We start from the raw sequence: 14162 nt of genomic DNA on the forward strand, positions 1-14162 counted from the left end.
CACTTTACAGATGAGGAAACTGCAGCATCGGAAGTAGGGGTTCTGTCGGGGGTGAGGGTTTCTTCGACTGCCAATGATCATTAAATGGGGAAGAAAACTTCTCGCTGTAACTATTTCCAGCAACGGGAGTGAAAACTCGCCTTCTTGGTGGAAACAGAATCTGCAGCAGAGGCTCGCCACCCCCTACCGGCGCGAGCCTCACACTGCAGCCAGAGAGACGGCGGTCAGAGCGCGGAGGGACCGGAGGGCTAGGGAGGGGCGTGGCTTCTCCGCGGGCGGAGCTCTGAGGCCCCGCCCCCTCGTGCAGGGCCGGGCATTTCCGTCCGCAGAAGCACCGGAGCCGCCGGCGGAGCTGCGGGCCGAGTCCTTCGGGTCCGGGCCCCCCGGGTCGGAAGCAGGGAGTGAGCCGAGCACGGGTGAGCGTGGGGCTCAGGCGGGAGCGCGCGAGGTCCTCGGCCTTTGCCCTGGGACACAGGGGTCCCCGCTCCCCGAGGACCACCCGGGCGTCCCCTGGGAGACGGCGCGAGCCCTGGGCCAGCGAGCGGGTCGGATTTCCAGAGCTTCAGCGGCTGCAGGGAATTCCCGGTGGAGGGACGAGAGGAGGCGGGACTTCCTGTAGCAACTGGAGGCGACCTGCCACCCAAACCTCCACCCGCTTGCCCTTAGGCCGGCGCCCAGGATGGCCGGGATGGAAGCCAGGGGCCGCCTGTGGCTGGAGAGCCCCCCTGGAGGAGTGCCCCCCATCTTCCTGCCCGCGGGCGGGCAAGCCCTGATCCTGGGCCGGGGTCCCCTGACGCAAGTTACCGACCGGAAGTGCTCCAGAAACCAAGGTAGGCAGGGGCGGGGCCCGAGCTGCAGGAGGCGTGGCCTGTTTCCGACGCGGGAACACTTGGGGGAAGATGGACAGTCAGTTCAGGAAAGAACATACGTCGAGCCAACAGGCGGAAGTGTATGGTGCAGCCCGTCCTGGAGTTGGCGGTGCCTCTGGGGGCACAGGAAGAAAAGGCTGTGTCCGACCCGGGATGCAGGCTCCTGGGGGGGGGGGGGGACGAGCCTGTCCCGAGACCGTTGTCAGTGGGCAGAGCAGGATGCTCAGGCCGCCGTGAGCGGCGGAGTCAGGCTGCAACCCTTGTCAAGGAGGGAGCCCATCTTGTGGCCCAAAGTCCGTGCAGCTGAGCAGGGACGAGTGGTAACGGCCCTGCACCTGCCACCGGTTCTCTACAGAACTATGCCCGCCCTGCCCCTAGGCCACGACCTTGTCTGGTTACTGCATGTCAAGGGGCGAGCCAAGCCCATTTAGAAATGAGCTGCCTCCTCCTCCTCCTCCTGAGTGGGTGCTGCAGCGCCGCCCTGTGGCCGGAAGCCGGCCGTGCTCCCGGGTAAGGAGGGATGTCATCCCGCTGGGATGCACAGCCTGACTCCACCCTCTCCACCTGCAGTGGAGCTGGTCGCAGACCCCGAGACGCGGACCGTGGCTGTGAAACAGGTACCAGTTCCTCAGCAGTGTCTGGAGGTGGGGTCGGGGAGGGACCGTCACCCAGCGGGGAACAGCCTGTGGCTGGAAGGGAAGCAGGTGTGCCCAGTAAAGCAGTCCCGAGGTGTTGCCTGCCTCAATGCAGCCGCCTTCTACATCTCAATTGGACAACACCGTACACCTGCAACTTTTCCAAAGCCCTGATTGGTGGTGCACAGGGAAGAGGCAGGGCTTAGGGGTCTGATTGGCATGTAGAGAAAGGCAAGCCAAGCCCTATCCTGGGTTGATTGGAGGTGGGGGTGGGGGTGGGGTGGAGCCGGTCCCAGCTCTTCCCTATTCCTTTGCAGCTGGGAGTTAATCCCTCAACTGCGGGGACCCAGGAGCTGAAGCTGGGGTCAGAGGGCTCTCTCGGGGTGGGGGACACGCTGTATTTGGTCAACGGCCTCTACCCGCTGACCCTGCGCTGGGAAGAGGCCCGCGTGCCAGAATCCCAGCCAGACACTCCACCCGGCACCCCTCCGGTGGCCCCAACCGAGGAGGAGGAGGAGGAGAAGGAGAAGGAGGGAGAGGAAGAGGATGTTGCACAGCGGAAAAAGCGAATGCGGAAGTCATCCCCTGGCTGGGAGAGCTTCGAGAAGTTGCTAGTGTTCACCGCACCTGGGGTGAAGGCCCGGAGCAAGGTGAGGGCCAAGCTGGGACCTGAGGGAGCCACCGACTACTGGGGACGCAACCCCAAGCTTGCTGTGTGTCCCTGGGCAGGTCACTCAACCTCTCTGAGCCTTCACTTTTCTGAGAAATGGACCTGATAAATTCAGGGGTTGTTGTAAGCATTGAGGGAATCTATGTGTATCTGCTCCTGCCTGATCCACGGTACCCACCCTGTAACCATAGCAACAATTGGGATTATTTTAGCAGGAACTATTATGAGTATTTCTTAGGTCCAGAGAGATTCTAATCCATATGCTGTTACACCACGTTGAGCCCCTTTTTTTTCTCACCAGTAAAATGGGGACTCCATGAAAACCAGGGGGCAAGGCCCGATGTGCAGTTAGCACCTAAGCCTTAGCTTTTGTCTCCTTTGCATGGTTGTTAGCCCTTCAAGGTGAAGGCGGTCAGGGTAGTAAATGAACTCCGTTGTAAAGATGGGAATACTGAGGGTGTAGGGAGAATAGGAGCAGTACAGGGAAGATTTCAGGCTCTGCATCAGGCATCAGGGATGCCTCCTCGCTGTGCCTGTCGTTACGTAAGGTGTATAGGCTCCCTGACTCAGTTTCCCCCTGTGACAGTGGTCACGGCCTCTGCCTCCCAGGGTTGATGTGTACCAGCCCGTGAGTGGGGGTCAGAGGAGTCACTGTTCTTTTCTTGGTGATGCCAGGTGGCCGGCTTTGATCTGGACGGGACCCTCATCACCACACGCTCTGGGAAGGTCTTTCCCACCGGCCCCACTGACTGGAGGTGATAAGCAGGACAAGGGGGTGAGTGAGGCTCCCTCCGGGCCCCTGGTCATCTTGCCACTTTCCTGCCCACCCTAGGATCTTGTACCTAGAGATTCCACGTAAGCTCCGGGAGCTGGACGCCGACGGCTACAAGGTGTGTGTGTGTGTGTGCGCGGGAGTGTGCATGCCCGTGGGCCCCGGCTGTGGGGCAGGCTGGGGCACAGTGAGGGTACTGAGACATACGCATCTGCTCCCCAGCTGGTGATCTTCACCAACCAGATGGGCATTGGGCGTGGGAAGGTGTCCGCAGAGGAGTTCAAGGCCAAGGTGGAGGCTGTGCTGGAAAAGCTGGGAGTCCCCTTTCAGGTACAGCTGCCAGGAGGCTGCGTGGGGACAGAGCCCAGAGAGGGGCCGGGTCCTGGGTGTGATTATGGGGAACCCCATCCGAAGTGGCAAGTTTGGGGGCAGGGGGAGCGCTCCTGATTGGTGAGGGATGGAGGAGCCTCCTCCGGCCTGAATGTCCTGGAAGGACTTGGGTGCTGGAGGGGGAATGGTGCCTGACCCCACCTGGTCCGCAGGTGCTGGTGGCCACGCACGCCGGCTTGTACCGGAAGCCAGTGATTGGCATGTGGGACCATCTGCGGGAGCAGGTGAGCCACCCCCCACCGCGCTCCTCTCCCCTCGAGCCCCACTCCCTGACCAGCCTCCGCCCTCTGGGTCATGGTCCCTGGCACCCTCTCCTCTCCCGTCGTCCTGCCTTCTCAGTGTTGGCTCTTGCGGCCTCATGTTGGCACGAAAGGCCAGTGACCTTCAACCGAGAAGCAGGGCGGTGGTCAGTCCTCAACCCGTTCATCCGATTGATGTCCCATAGCTTGGCCCCCGTGCCAGGGAGGGTGCGGACGGTAGAACAGCAGAGGCAGCGAGGCCAAAGCCAGGGTGGAGGTCTGTCCGGTGCCACTGGATCGAGGGCTAAAGGGCAAGGGAGGGAGCCAGGGGGCGTCTAGGTTCTGAAGAATCTTCCAGACCAGAGTCCCAGCAAGTGCGAAGCCTGAGCCCCGGGCGCTCAGGGACAGTCGGTGAGGAGGCCCTTACGGCCGCGGGGAGGGCGGGCCAGGAGGGAGCAGGCAGGGGTCGCCTTGAACCCTCTGGGCCGGACTTCGCCGGGGGAGGGTTGTCAACACAAGTGGGACCGGCGCCCTCTGGCGGCCGAGAGAGAACATGTCAGGGGAGGCAGGCAGGGGAGTCAGTCTGGACTGAGGAGGCCCCTGCTCCGCGGAGCCCTTGCTGCTCTGGGGGGACAGGTGTGGGCGCTCCTTAGGCCTGTTGTCTGTCCCCTCCCCCCCAGGCCAACGAGGGTGTGCCCATCTCCATTGGGGACAGCGTCTTCGTGGGAGGTAAGGCCCGGGTGCGGAGTGTGGCCCACGGGGATGATGGTGGGGCGGGGATGATGGTGGGGCGGGGGCTCGGGCCCTGAGGCCGCTGGTGTGTCCTCTGTGCCGTCCAGACGCAGCTGGACGCACCGCCAACTGGGCCCCGGAGCGAAAAAAGAAAGATTTCTCCTGCGCAGACCGCCTGGTGAGCACCCCCCCCCACCCCCGTCCCAGCCCGGCCCGGCCTGGCCCCCACCGGCCTAACCTCCCCCCTCCCCCCAGTTTGCCCTCAACCTGGGCCTGCCCTTCGCCACGCCCGAGGAGTTCTTCCTGAAGTGGCCGGCGGCGCCCTTCGAGCTCCCAACCTTTGACCCGGTGAGGCCGGCGGCTGGGGGGCGGGGGGGGGGGGGGCAGGTGTGGGGCCTCCCTCCTCACGTCCCGTCTCCCCCAGAGGACAGTCTCCTCCTCGGGGCCACTCTACCTGCCCGAGTCCAGCTCCCTCCTGAGCTCCGACCCCGAGGTGGTCGTCGCCGTGGGATTCCCTGGGGGTGAGACGCCCTGACCCCTGACCCCTGACCCCTAGGAGCTCTGACCCCCGGCAGCTCCCACTGACACTCCCCCCCACCCCCCAGCCGGGAAGTCCACCTTCCTCCAGGAGCACCTGGTGTCCGCCGGCTACGTCCACGTGAACAGGGTAAGGTCCGTCCCTGCCCATCCCCCTGTGGCTCTGCTCTCCCTGCTGCCCCACCCCCAGGGTGTGCTTGTCCCTCCCCCTTCTCCCCCCACCCTATCCCCCCCCCATGTCCCCGTCCACCTGTGACCCGCTTGCTCCCTGTGCCCAGGACACCCTGGGGTCCTGGCAGCGCTGTGTGGCCATGTGTGAGGCGGCCCTGAAGCAAGGGAAACGGGTCGTGATTGACAACACCAACCCGGACCCCGCGAGCAGGGCCAGGTACCAGGGCCCCTGGAGGGGAGGCCCCTGGAGGGGGGGCCCAGGGCCCCTTACCAGCCTGGCCCTTCCCAACCCCACAGGTACATCAAGTGCGCCCAGGACGCCGGCGTCCCCTGCCGCTGCTTCCACTTCAGCGCCACCCTGGAGCAGGCGCGCCACAACAACCGGGTGAGTGCCCACGCCCCGCCCCGCCCCCTGCGCCCCCCACTCCCCCCCTAACCAGCCTGCCTCTGCCCCACAGTTCCGGGAGATGACAGACTCCTCCCATGTCCACGTGGCTGACATGGTCATGTTCGGCTACAGGTAGGCACGGCCGCGGGTGGGCCCTGTGGGTGGGCACGGGGCTCAGGGGCCTGGCCTCGCCTCGCCTCACCGCCCTCTGCCACCAGGAAGCAGTTCAAGGCCCCGACGCTGGCGGAAGGCTTCGCCGAGCTCCTGGAGATCCCCTTCCGGCTGCACGTGGAGCCGCAGCGGGAGCGCCTGTACCGCCAGTTCTCCGAGGGCTGAGCCGCTGCCGGCCCTGCCCCCCAATAAATGCTAGTTTTCTTTCAGCTTGGCCAGCACGTTGCTGGGAAGAAGGGGGGCCACCCAGCCGAGGGGGGCACTGCTGGGGGCCTCACCCCAGTGGAGCACTAGGCCCACCTGAGGACGCACTGCCTCTCCTGGCCGCCGGCGCTGAGGACAGTGGCCTGTGGGCTTTTAAAAGACTTTATTGGGGAAACGTACATGGATGGCACTGTCCTCGGAGACGTCTCAGGGCGCTGTCCGCCGTCTCGGGGGGCAGCTGCGGTCTCCAAGGGCCCTGCTCAGAAGCATCCGACCTGGAACGGGGCAGAGGGGAGGGAGGGCCTGGGTGGGGGCTCCCAGCAGCTCCTGGGCCCCTACTGGGCCACCCGGACCCATGAGCTGCAGGGCCCTGGGGACCAGGGACGGCCTCCCCCTGCCCAGCAGAGCCCTTTCCTCCCTCCTGCAGGGGCTGCTGCCACCTGCCGCGCATCTGGTCTTGTCAGAGCCAGGGTCACACTTCTTCCCAAACCCCAGCAGCCAGGTCCCGGCCGCCCTCCCGTGGCTGCCACTCACCAGTGTCACCGGGGGCCTCGTCTGTGACTCCTTAGAGGGGCCCAGGCCGGGGGTGGCCACTACCCCCCCATCTGTGGGGGAAGAAGCCAGGCGTCAGTAGCGGGCCGGGCCGGAGGAGAAAGGCTCTGGGAGCCCTGCTCCCGCCTCACCCCTCCCGCCTCACCCCTCGCTGCTGCTGCTCCTGCTCCAGGTTCCGCTGCAGGACCTGCTGCTGGTTGGCAATGACGCGCCGGATGCCGTTGACGAAGTTGCTCTGGTCGTGGGGGATGAGGCCGATGAAGATCTTCTTCTCCGAGGAGTACAGGAGCATGAGCACGCGCACCTCGCACGAGGCCTTGTAGGGAAAGTGCACGCAGCCGGCCTGGGGGTGCAGGCCAGTGTCACAGGCGGCCCTGGTCACAGGTGCCCCCTCCATGGTGATGGGCTCAAACCACACAGGCCAGCGTCCCTCAGAACACATGAGCCGAGCGTGTCCTAACTGCTCAGTCCTCACGGCCCTGTTCCTGCTCCCACTTGGGGACACAGAGACGGAAGCCCAGAGATGACTGTCCCAGGCCCAGCTGACTCTGCACAGAAGAGCTCAGGATGCCGGCACCTGCTGTGGGGGCGTCACAGGGGCAAGTACACAGAAGGCTCCAAAACGGCCTGGGGCACAGCGTCAGAGTCAGCCATGACCAGGCCGTGCAGGGGCCTCACCGGGAAGGACACTAATGAAATGCCCGGAGGGAGGGAGGCTGCCCGCCCAGACCAGTCAGGGACGAGGCTTCATGTAATAAGGATCCTGGTGCAAAGGGCACGGGGGGCCACGTGCTCCCCGCCCAGTTCCCTGGCTCTTCCCTGCTCAAGGCCAGGAGCCGTCACAGGTCACCAGCTGAGGCTGAGAGCTCGAGGACTCGCAGGTCCCCGGAGCCTGGAGGGGAGGCCTGGCTCTGTCACCGCCTCTGGGACAGGAGGAGGCCCGTGGCGAGCCGAGCCCAGTGCACGCCCCTCTCGCTGCTCCTGAGCCAACAGTGATGACATGGACGCGCCAGTGAGCGGGCGGAAGGCCAACCTGGGGCACACGCACAGCAGCCCCCAATACCCAGCCGCACGCCTGTGCCAACGCCAGCGACTCGAAGGAAACAGGTTCCCCATGTGACAGACATGGGGACAGTGGACAGCGAGGGTGCCGGCGGGCCACGGGGAGATGTGCTGCCTGACTGGAAGGAGGTGCCGCCCCGCCTGGCCAGGGGCCTTCCGGAGCCTGAGGTTTTACCCTGGGAACCTGGAGGGAGCGTGCCCGGCCCTGGGAGAGCAGGAGGAAGGGGCAGTGAGGCTCCGGGAGCACAGGTGCTGTGAGGTCACCCCAGCGCCAAGTAAACGCAGACGCAGCAGAGGGGACAGGCCAGTGCGGGCCTGCAGGGCCCCTGCCCGGCACCTGGGGAACCAGGTTCCTCATTGGTAAAATGGGTCAGGATGGCACAGCCTCGGGAGTCGCGTGGACCAGGAGCCGGTGCGTGGCTCACAGCAAACGTGACATCGCTGTGGGCTGCTGCCTCCCCAGCGGCTCTACAGTCAGCCCCTCGGTTCATCTGTCACTGAAGCGCCCTGTGCGTCTGTCTGTCTATCCTGCGGGCCACTCCCCGCCCAGCAACGGCGCCGCCCATCACAACCCCACTCACAAAGCCGTTGTCCATGATCCGGCACAGGCTCTTCAGCGTCTCCAGGTCCTTGGTGAAGTGGAATTGCACCAGGCGCGAGTTCCGGAACAGCGGCACCAGGGTGGTCTGCGGAGGGGGTGGGACCATCCACAGCTGCCCCACCCCACCCCACATGGTGCCCGCTTAACCCCCACAGGCCTGTGACCCCCCCAAAGCCAGGCCGGCCTCTCCGGCCCCCGAGCCGGTCAGGAGCCTCCCTCCACCCAGCAGGCCCTCCTCCAGCTCAGCTCCCACGCCACCCCGACCCAGGTCTGGACCCCAGCCGCCCTGCACTCACGAGCAGCTGCTGCGGGATGAGCTGCATGTACAGCTTCCTCGGCCACTGCTCCGTCCTCCTGCGGGCACCAGGGCACCAGGGTTAGGAGGCCGGGCCTCGCCCAGATGCTTCCTCCACCCCCAGCCCCACACTCACAGGATCTCGCCCTGGTTCACGTAGACGTGCGACGGCAGCCATCTCTTGGACCGATTGTTGGGCTCAGGCCTGGGCTTTGGGGGACAGGAAGGGGGTGGCATCAGGAGTGGGAGGGGTCCTGAGTCAGTGGGGGTGCACGGGTCCCCAAGCGGCCGGGCCGCCCCAGGGCTCACCTCCTGCCACTCCATGACTCCGCTCCACGCCAGGAACTTGTTGTTGACAATCTGCACTGGGCCCGCGACACCACCGGGTCCCACTGCCTACAGGAGACGGGGTGGGGGGGTGGGGTGTGGGCTGGTGCCTCAGCCCCCCAACCTCCCCTCCCTGGCCCTGTCCCCTGGGCCCAGCCTGCCCACCGCCTCCCCCCTCAGACCAGCCAGGGCTTCTCAGCCTCCAGTCTGTCCACAGCCCCAGACACCCTAGAGCCGGGCCTGTTCCTCGCCTGCTCTCAGACCTCCCATGGCTCCCACGTGCCCAAGACAAGTGCCAACACTCAGCCGGGGGCACAAAGCCCACAGGGTTTGCCTGTAAGAACCGGCACCTACAAAATGTCCCACCACCGGGGACACGGGAGAAGGGGACACTGGTGAGACGCCTGGTCGCCCTGCAGGACCTCCCGGCCTCACACCAGCCTCCATGGCCAGTGTGCCCTGGCCGCCCCCTCCTCCCTCCCCCTCCACACCTCCTGGGAGCCAGGGTCGTCCCTCCCGCCCTTCAGTCTCACTGGCATGAGACACCGGGCACACCTGCTTGCGGGTGGTGATGACCTGGCGGATGGCGTTGACGAAGCCGCTCTGGTCGTAGGGGATGAGGCCCATGAAGATCTTCTTCTTGGACGAGTACAGGAGCATGAGCACGCGCACCTCACAGGGGGAGATGTGGGGGAACAGCATGCAGCCCGCCTGGGGGGAGGTGGGCGGTCAGGGACCCCAGGGCACTGCTGAGGGGGCGAATGCCCTTCCCTGACCCCACGCCTGCCCGCCATGGACAGAGGTCCTCTGAGCCGACCCCCAGGTCTCGGCGTGAGAGGCCTGCACCTCACCCCCACCCTGAATCGGGTCGGCCCGGGGCCCACGTGTGGGTGTGGGTTAGGGCTCTGTCCCCACACCCCGTCTCAAGCCCCGCCCCACGGAGCTGCCGAGGTCGCTGCCTGTGCCAGGGCAGCCGCCAGGAGGCCAGCCACCTGCTTCCTCCCAGCTGAGACCTCAGGTAAGTTACCGCGTGTCTCCTCCACTGTGACACCTGTGCCAGCAGTGCACCCAGTAAATGCCCATAGTGCTCCTGACCAAGATGCCAGTGCCCTCTCAGTGGACGTGGGGGAACGTGAACCTGACATGTCCCCACTGGGGTGCCGGACAAAGGGGGGAACACCTCCCACAACACCCGCGCCGCCTGCCTGACGCCTCTGGTCCCCTGGCTCATGGGACCTGCCTCTGGCCTCCCCAACACTTACTAGGACAAGAGTGACTGACAGGCCTCAGGGTGACGCCCACCGTGCCTGCAGCCCAGGGCCAGGCACAAAGCAGGCCCTTCGAAGGGGTCAGACAGGAGACCCCCATGTCACCCCTGGCCTGTCCAGGCCCCGAGGGAAGGGGATCCACCTGGGCATCGGGGTCGGGGCACACTCGGCACCCGCCCCCCCACCCCCTGAGGGGGTGGCCCGTTCCACAGAGGAACAGGGACGCTGGGGACCCCAGAGCCGAGCCCTCGGGCTTCCTGGGCAGAGGACTTGCTCCCACATCAGGCCACACCCCCTGGGGAGGGTGCTGCTCACACCCAGGCCCGGGTCAAGTTCAACTCCTGACACCCGGCGTCCACATCCCAACAGGTCTCAGCAGCTGGCGGTTACCGAGCACTCACTCTGCCCGCCAATCACCCACGTGACAGACCCACGCCTCCCAGGGGCCCCGGGAAAGTCCTGCTGCCCGCTTGCCGGTGAGGAAGCCGAGCCCCAGCACAGACCAGTCCCTCCTGGTCACCCCTTTCCCAGGCCCCTGGCTCACACCCGGGGAGCCCCAGGCGGCTGGGCGCCTTCACTCGGCTCCACAGACGGGCTGAGACCTCAAGCGAGAGCGACTCCTCTGCCCCTAGGAGAGCTCACCCGGGGCCCAGCCTCGGGCTGTCCCAGCAGAGCCGTCACCAAAGTGCCCGGGGGAGCCCCTGCCCGGCCCTCAGCCGCCCCCGCGCCGCCCACTCACGAAGCCGTTGCCCATGACGCGGCAGAGCCCCTTGAGGGAGTCGCAGTCTCGGTTGGTGAAGTGGAACTGCGCCAGCTGCGAGTTGCGGAACAGGGGGCCCAGGGTGGTCTGGGGGCGACAAGGGACAGCTGGGTCACCACTGGGTGGGGTGCCCTGGGGAGCAGGCTCGGGGGGTTGGGGCAGGTCTCACCAGCAGCTGCTGCGGGATCAGCTGCATGATCAGCTTCTGTGGCCACTGGTCGGTCTCCCTGTGGGAGGAGAGGGTCAGGGGGGTCCTGGCCCCCCAGCCGCCAGCCCACTCGCCCGCCCACGGGGACTCACAGGTTCTCGCCCTGGTTCACGTAGGCCTGGCAGGGAAGGGTCCGCTTCAGCTTCGCGTTGGAGTCAGAGAAGGGTCTGCGCTTCTGTGGCAGGAGCGAGAGTCTCAGTTCAGACGCCCAGGCCTGTGACCCACTGTGACCCCCAGGAACCTGTGGGGCACCCCCGCCCATGGGACGCACCGGGGACCGACTCGGACGCTCACCTCCTGCCACTCGAGGACGCCACTCCAGGCCAGCAGCTTGTTGCTGAGCCGGTGCTCGCTCACCGCCAGGCCCCCGAGGGCCAGCCCCGGCGAGGAGGGCCCGATGGGGCCCAGGGCCCCGAACACCCGGGCACCTTGCTGCGGAAGAGGGGGGACCCCTGAGGCTGGGCAGGCTGTTCCCCACCTACCCCAAGGGCCACCCAATGTTCAGACCCAAACTTCCCGCTCAGAAACACCCAGACCCCTCGGCCCCAGGGCTGAGACCCTGCCTGGCTGACCCGTTCCCCCAGCCCACACTGACATCCGCCCATGCAAGGTCCCTGGAAGCCGCCAGCCTGCCCGCTCCAGCCTTTCCTCGCTAGGCTCAGCCTGGAGCACCATCCCCCCCTGCCCCAGGAGGCGCCACCCACTCACCCTCCCAGCCTGATCCTGTGGGTCCCTCTGCTGAGACCCAGCTCTCTGGGACCCAGGGTCTCCTTGCAGCCCCCACAACGCGCAAGCCCTCCTGGGCTCTGTCTGTCTGTCACTCACTGGGTCGCCCCATCCTGCCCACGCTCAAAGCCCTTCCTTCCAAGGCTCCTCATGACTAAGTCCAGACTCTCCCTCTGGTTCCCACCAGCCTCTCCAGGCGGCGGCTGCTGCCGGCCCTCCCTCCCTCCCCCACCTCCCTCCCGCACCCCAGGGTGCAGCCATGTCAGGCTGACCCCGGGCAGGCGGAGACGCGGGGCCAGAAGCACACACAGTACAGAACGGCGCAGGGCAGACTGTGGAGGAGGCGGTGACGGCACCTGGAGGGTCTCGAACACAGCGGCTGGAGAGCGTGTGCAGAAACCAGAACGTTCCAGCCACAAAACCCAGCAAAGCCACGCGCTCCCTCACAGGGTCCTCTCCCAGCCACCTTCAAACCAAACATCTCAAAGCAAACACACCAGCTTCCCAACACCTGCATCAGGAACCCAGGAACTGTGACAAAGCTCACTCGGAGGGCCCCAGGCAGCAAGATAAGCAAGTGAATAAAACACAGCGCCCGCTGCTTCCACCTCTTGGCTAATGGGCGTTTCCAACTTTCCTACAAAGTGCACAGGTGCCTCCGGGCAGGGAAAGTCTTATTTTGGAAGGGAGCTCAAAGCAGAAACACCTGAGCAAGCATGCCCTCCGTCTGGGGGAGAAGCCTGGTGCAGAGCGGGGTGTTCACTGCCCGGTGTCTCCGGTGGCGAACGGGTCTCCGCGCCCCTGGTTGGCGGCACCACTGCCGGGCACAGGCCTCGGGAGGTGCAGTGACAGCACCCGGCCCGACAGACCCGAGGACGCCCGTCAGAGCGAGCGTCTCTGGGAGGGCAGGGTGACCCCCCAGGACCCGAAAGAGGTTTGGGTCTGGAGAGTGAGCACCCGGGATGCCTGCCTCGGCCGGGAACACCTGCAACAGCAGCGGGGCAGGTCCCGGGAGGCGCAGGGCGACCCTAAAGGAGACGTCCCATCTGGGCAAGTGTCTGCGAAACTTAGCTTCGCCCCGACCTCTGATCTGCGCTTGCATGGGGGCGCCTCGCCGGGACTGGGAAGGCGGGGAGCCTTCGAGGAGGGGTGTTAAGGGTCCAGAAGAGCCTGTGAAACGTCGACGGGCCGGCTGGTGAGAAGGGAGGCAGCGCAGGACGGGGAATGTTTGGGGGGGCGGAGCGGGGGGTGCTCCGAGTCTGGGTGTCTAGAGGCTGGAGGAAGCTCGTGTGCAGCTGCCACAGCCCCGGGCCCTGCACAGCGCGGGGCCGGTGGCTGAGCGGCGAGCCTGCGCCCGGCCTCGGGGGAAACGCACCTCGGCGCGAGCGTGCGAGCAGCGGGACGTGCAGCTTTACCGACAGAGCAGCTTTGTTCAGGTTTTGAAAAGTATGTGCATGTTTTAAGGCCGGGTAGCTTCGTGCGCCGGCGCAGCTCGATGTTGATGTCGAAGGTCTGGGCATCCCACACCTGGGCGCACGAGCAAACCCCGGGCGCACACGCCACGGGCGCCCCCGAGTGCAACACCTGGGCGCGCGAGGGCAAGACGGCCCCCCTCGCCGCCGGCCCCCAGACCCCTCCTTCGTCTCCCCATTTCCTGTCCGGACAGAAGCCAACTTTCCAAATGGAAAAACAAGCGCGCGCACCGACCGTCCACGGTCGGCCCGCCAGCCCCCCACCCGCGTTTCGACCCGGCCGCGGAGTCAGCAGTAATTTGAGCCCGCCCCGCCCCCGTACCCCACCCCCGCCGCCCCTGCCCGAACCCGTAACAAAGGGGAGAGCCCGGCGCGTACCACCGAGGGGTTCCACGGGGGAACCCGGCCCCAGGCGGGACCACCCTTCGCGGCCACCTGGGAGACCCCAGAGAAGAGGGGGCCGCGGACAAAGACGGGAGCCCGGGGGGGCGGGGCCGTGGAAGGCTCTGGAAAAAGGGCGGGGGGGCTCACCATGGGAGGGGCCGAGCGGGCCCGGATCCGCGGCGGCTGCGGGCCCCGGGGGCTGGCAGGCCAGGAGCGCGAGCGGGCGGCGCGCACCGTGAGGGGCCGCGGGGGGCGGCCGCGACCCCCGAGGGGGCCCCCAGCGCCGGAGCGGTGCGGAGCGCGGCGCGGACGGACCATGACGGGCGCGGGCCGAACAGAATGTGCGGATGCCACGGGCCGCGCAGGGGGCTGCGGGCTCCACCGACTGAGGGGCGCGAGTAGGCGGCTCTCGGGGAAACGGGATGGGCCGTACCAAGCGCGGGGGCCGCGCCGCCGAAGAGGGGTCGTCGCGGCCGAACCACTGCGGGGAGCGGGGGGAGCGCGGCGCATACCAAGAGCGCCCAGAGGGGCGTGGCCAGCGTGTACCAAACTGTGGCGGGGGCTCAGGGAGCGGAGAGGGTGTGCGGGGCGGGGAGCGAGGCGATTGGAAGGCACAGTGGGCCTCAAGCGAGGGCGGGAGGACCCGAGAGGACGTGTGGGAAACAACTTCAGGGGACCCTGGCGGAGGCCATTCCAACGGGTGGGGGGGGAGTAGATAAACGTAGAGGA

At 66.5% G+C, this 14162-nt stretch overlaps 2 protein-coding genes across 2 annotated transcripts; one reads left to right on the top strand and one right to left on the bottom strand.

Annotated features, from left to right (window-relative positions):
• The first annotated feature begins 318 nt into the window (after window positions 1-318).
• Window positions 319-5783, top strand: PNKP (polynucleotide kinase 3'-phosphatase). Its single transcript, XM_070402608.1, has 17 exons — window positions 319-416; window positions 667-830; window positions 1440-1486; window positions 1822-2154; window positions 2850-2929; window positions 3007-3064; window positions 3169-3276; window positions 3489-3560; window positions 4256-4304; window positions 4415-4485; window positions 4563-4655; window positions 4732-4828; window positions 4913-4974; window positions 5123-5232; window positions 5313-5400; window positions 5474-5535; window positions 5622-5783. Exons 2-17 carry the CDS (start codon window positions 680-682, stop codon window positions 5737-5739), a joined length of 1599 nt encoding a protein of 532 aa, XP_070258709.1. The 5' UTR covers window positions 319-416; window positions 667-679; the 3' UTR covers window positions 5740-5783.
• Window positions 5784-5926: 143 nt separating this feature from the next.
• Window positions 5927-13957, bottom strand: PTOV1 (PTOV1 extended AT-hook containing adaptor protein). Its single transcript, XM_070402609.1, has 13 exons — window positions 13581-13957; window positions 11146-11283; window positions 10944-11026; window positions 10813-10870; window positions 10623-10730; window positions 9171-9326; window positions 8598-8684; window positions 8425-8498; window positions 8290-8347; window positions 7974-8078; window positions 6476-6673; window positions 6313-6383; window positions 5927-6053 (listed from the first exon to the last, which is right to left on the bottom strand). The coding sequence occupies exons 1-12, from the start codon at window positions 13941-13943 to the stop codon at window positions 6372-6374; spliced, it is 1440 nt and encodes a 479-aa protein (XP_070258710.1). The 5' UTR covers window positions 13944-13957; the 3' UTR covers window positions 5927-6053; window positions 6313-6371.
• Between the last annotated feature and the right edge of the window lie 205 nt (window positions 13958-14162).

This window comes from Myotis yumanensis, unplaced genomic scaffold (assembly GCF_028538775.1).
Source record: "Myotis yumanensis isolate MYYU_CA2020_CCGP unplaced genomic scaffold, mMyoYum1.0.hap1 SCAF_23, whole genome shotgun sequence".
NCBI lineage: Eukaryota > Metazoa > Chordata > Mammalia > Chiroptera > Vespertilionidae > Myotis > Myotis yumanensis.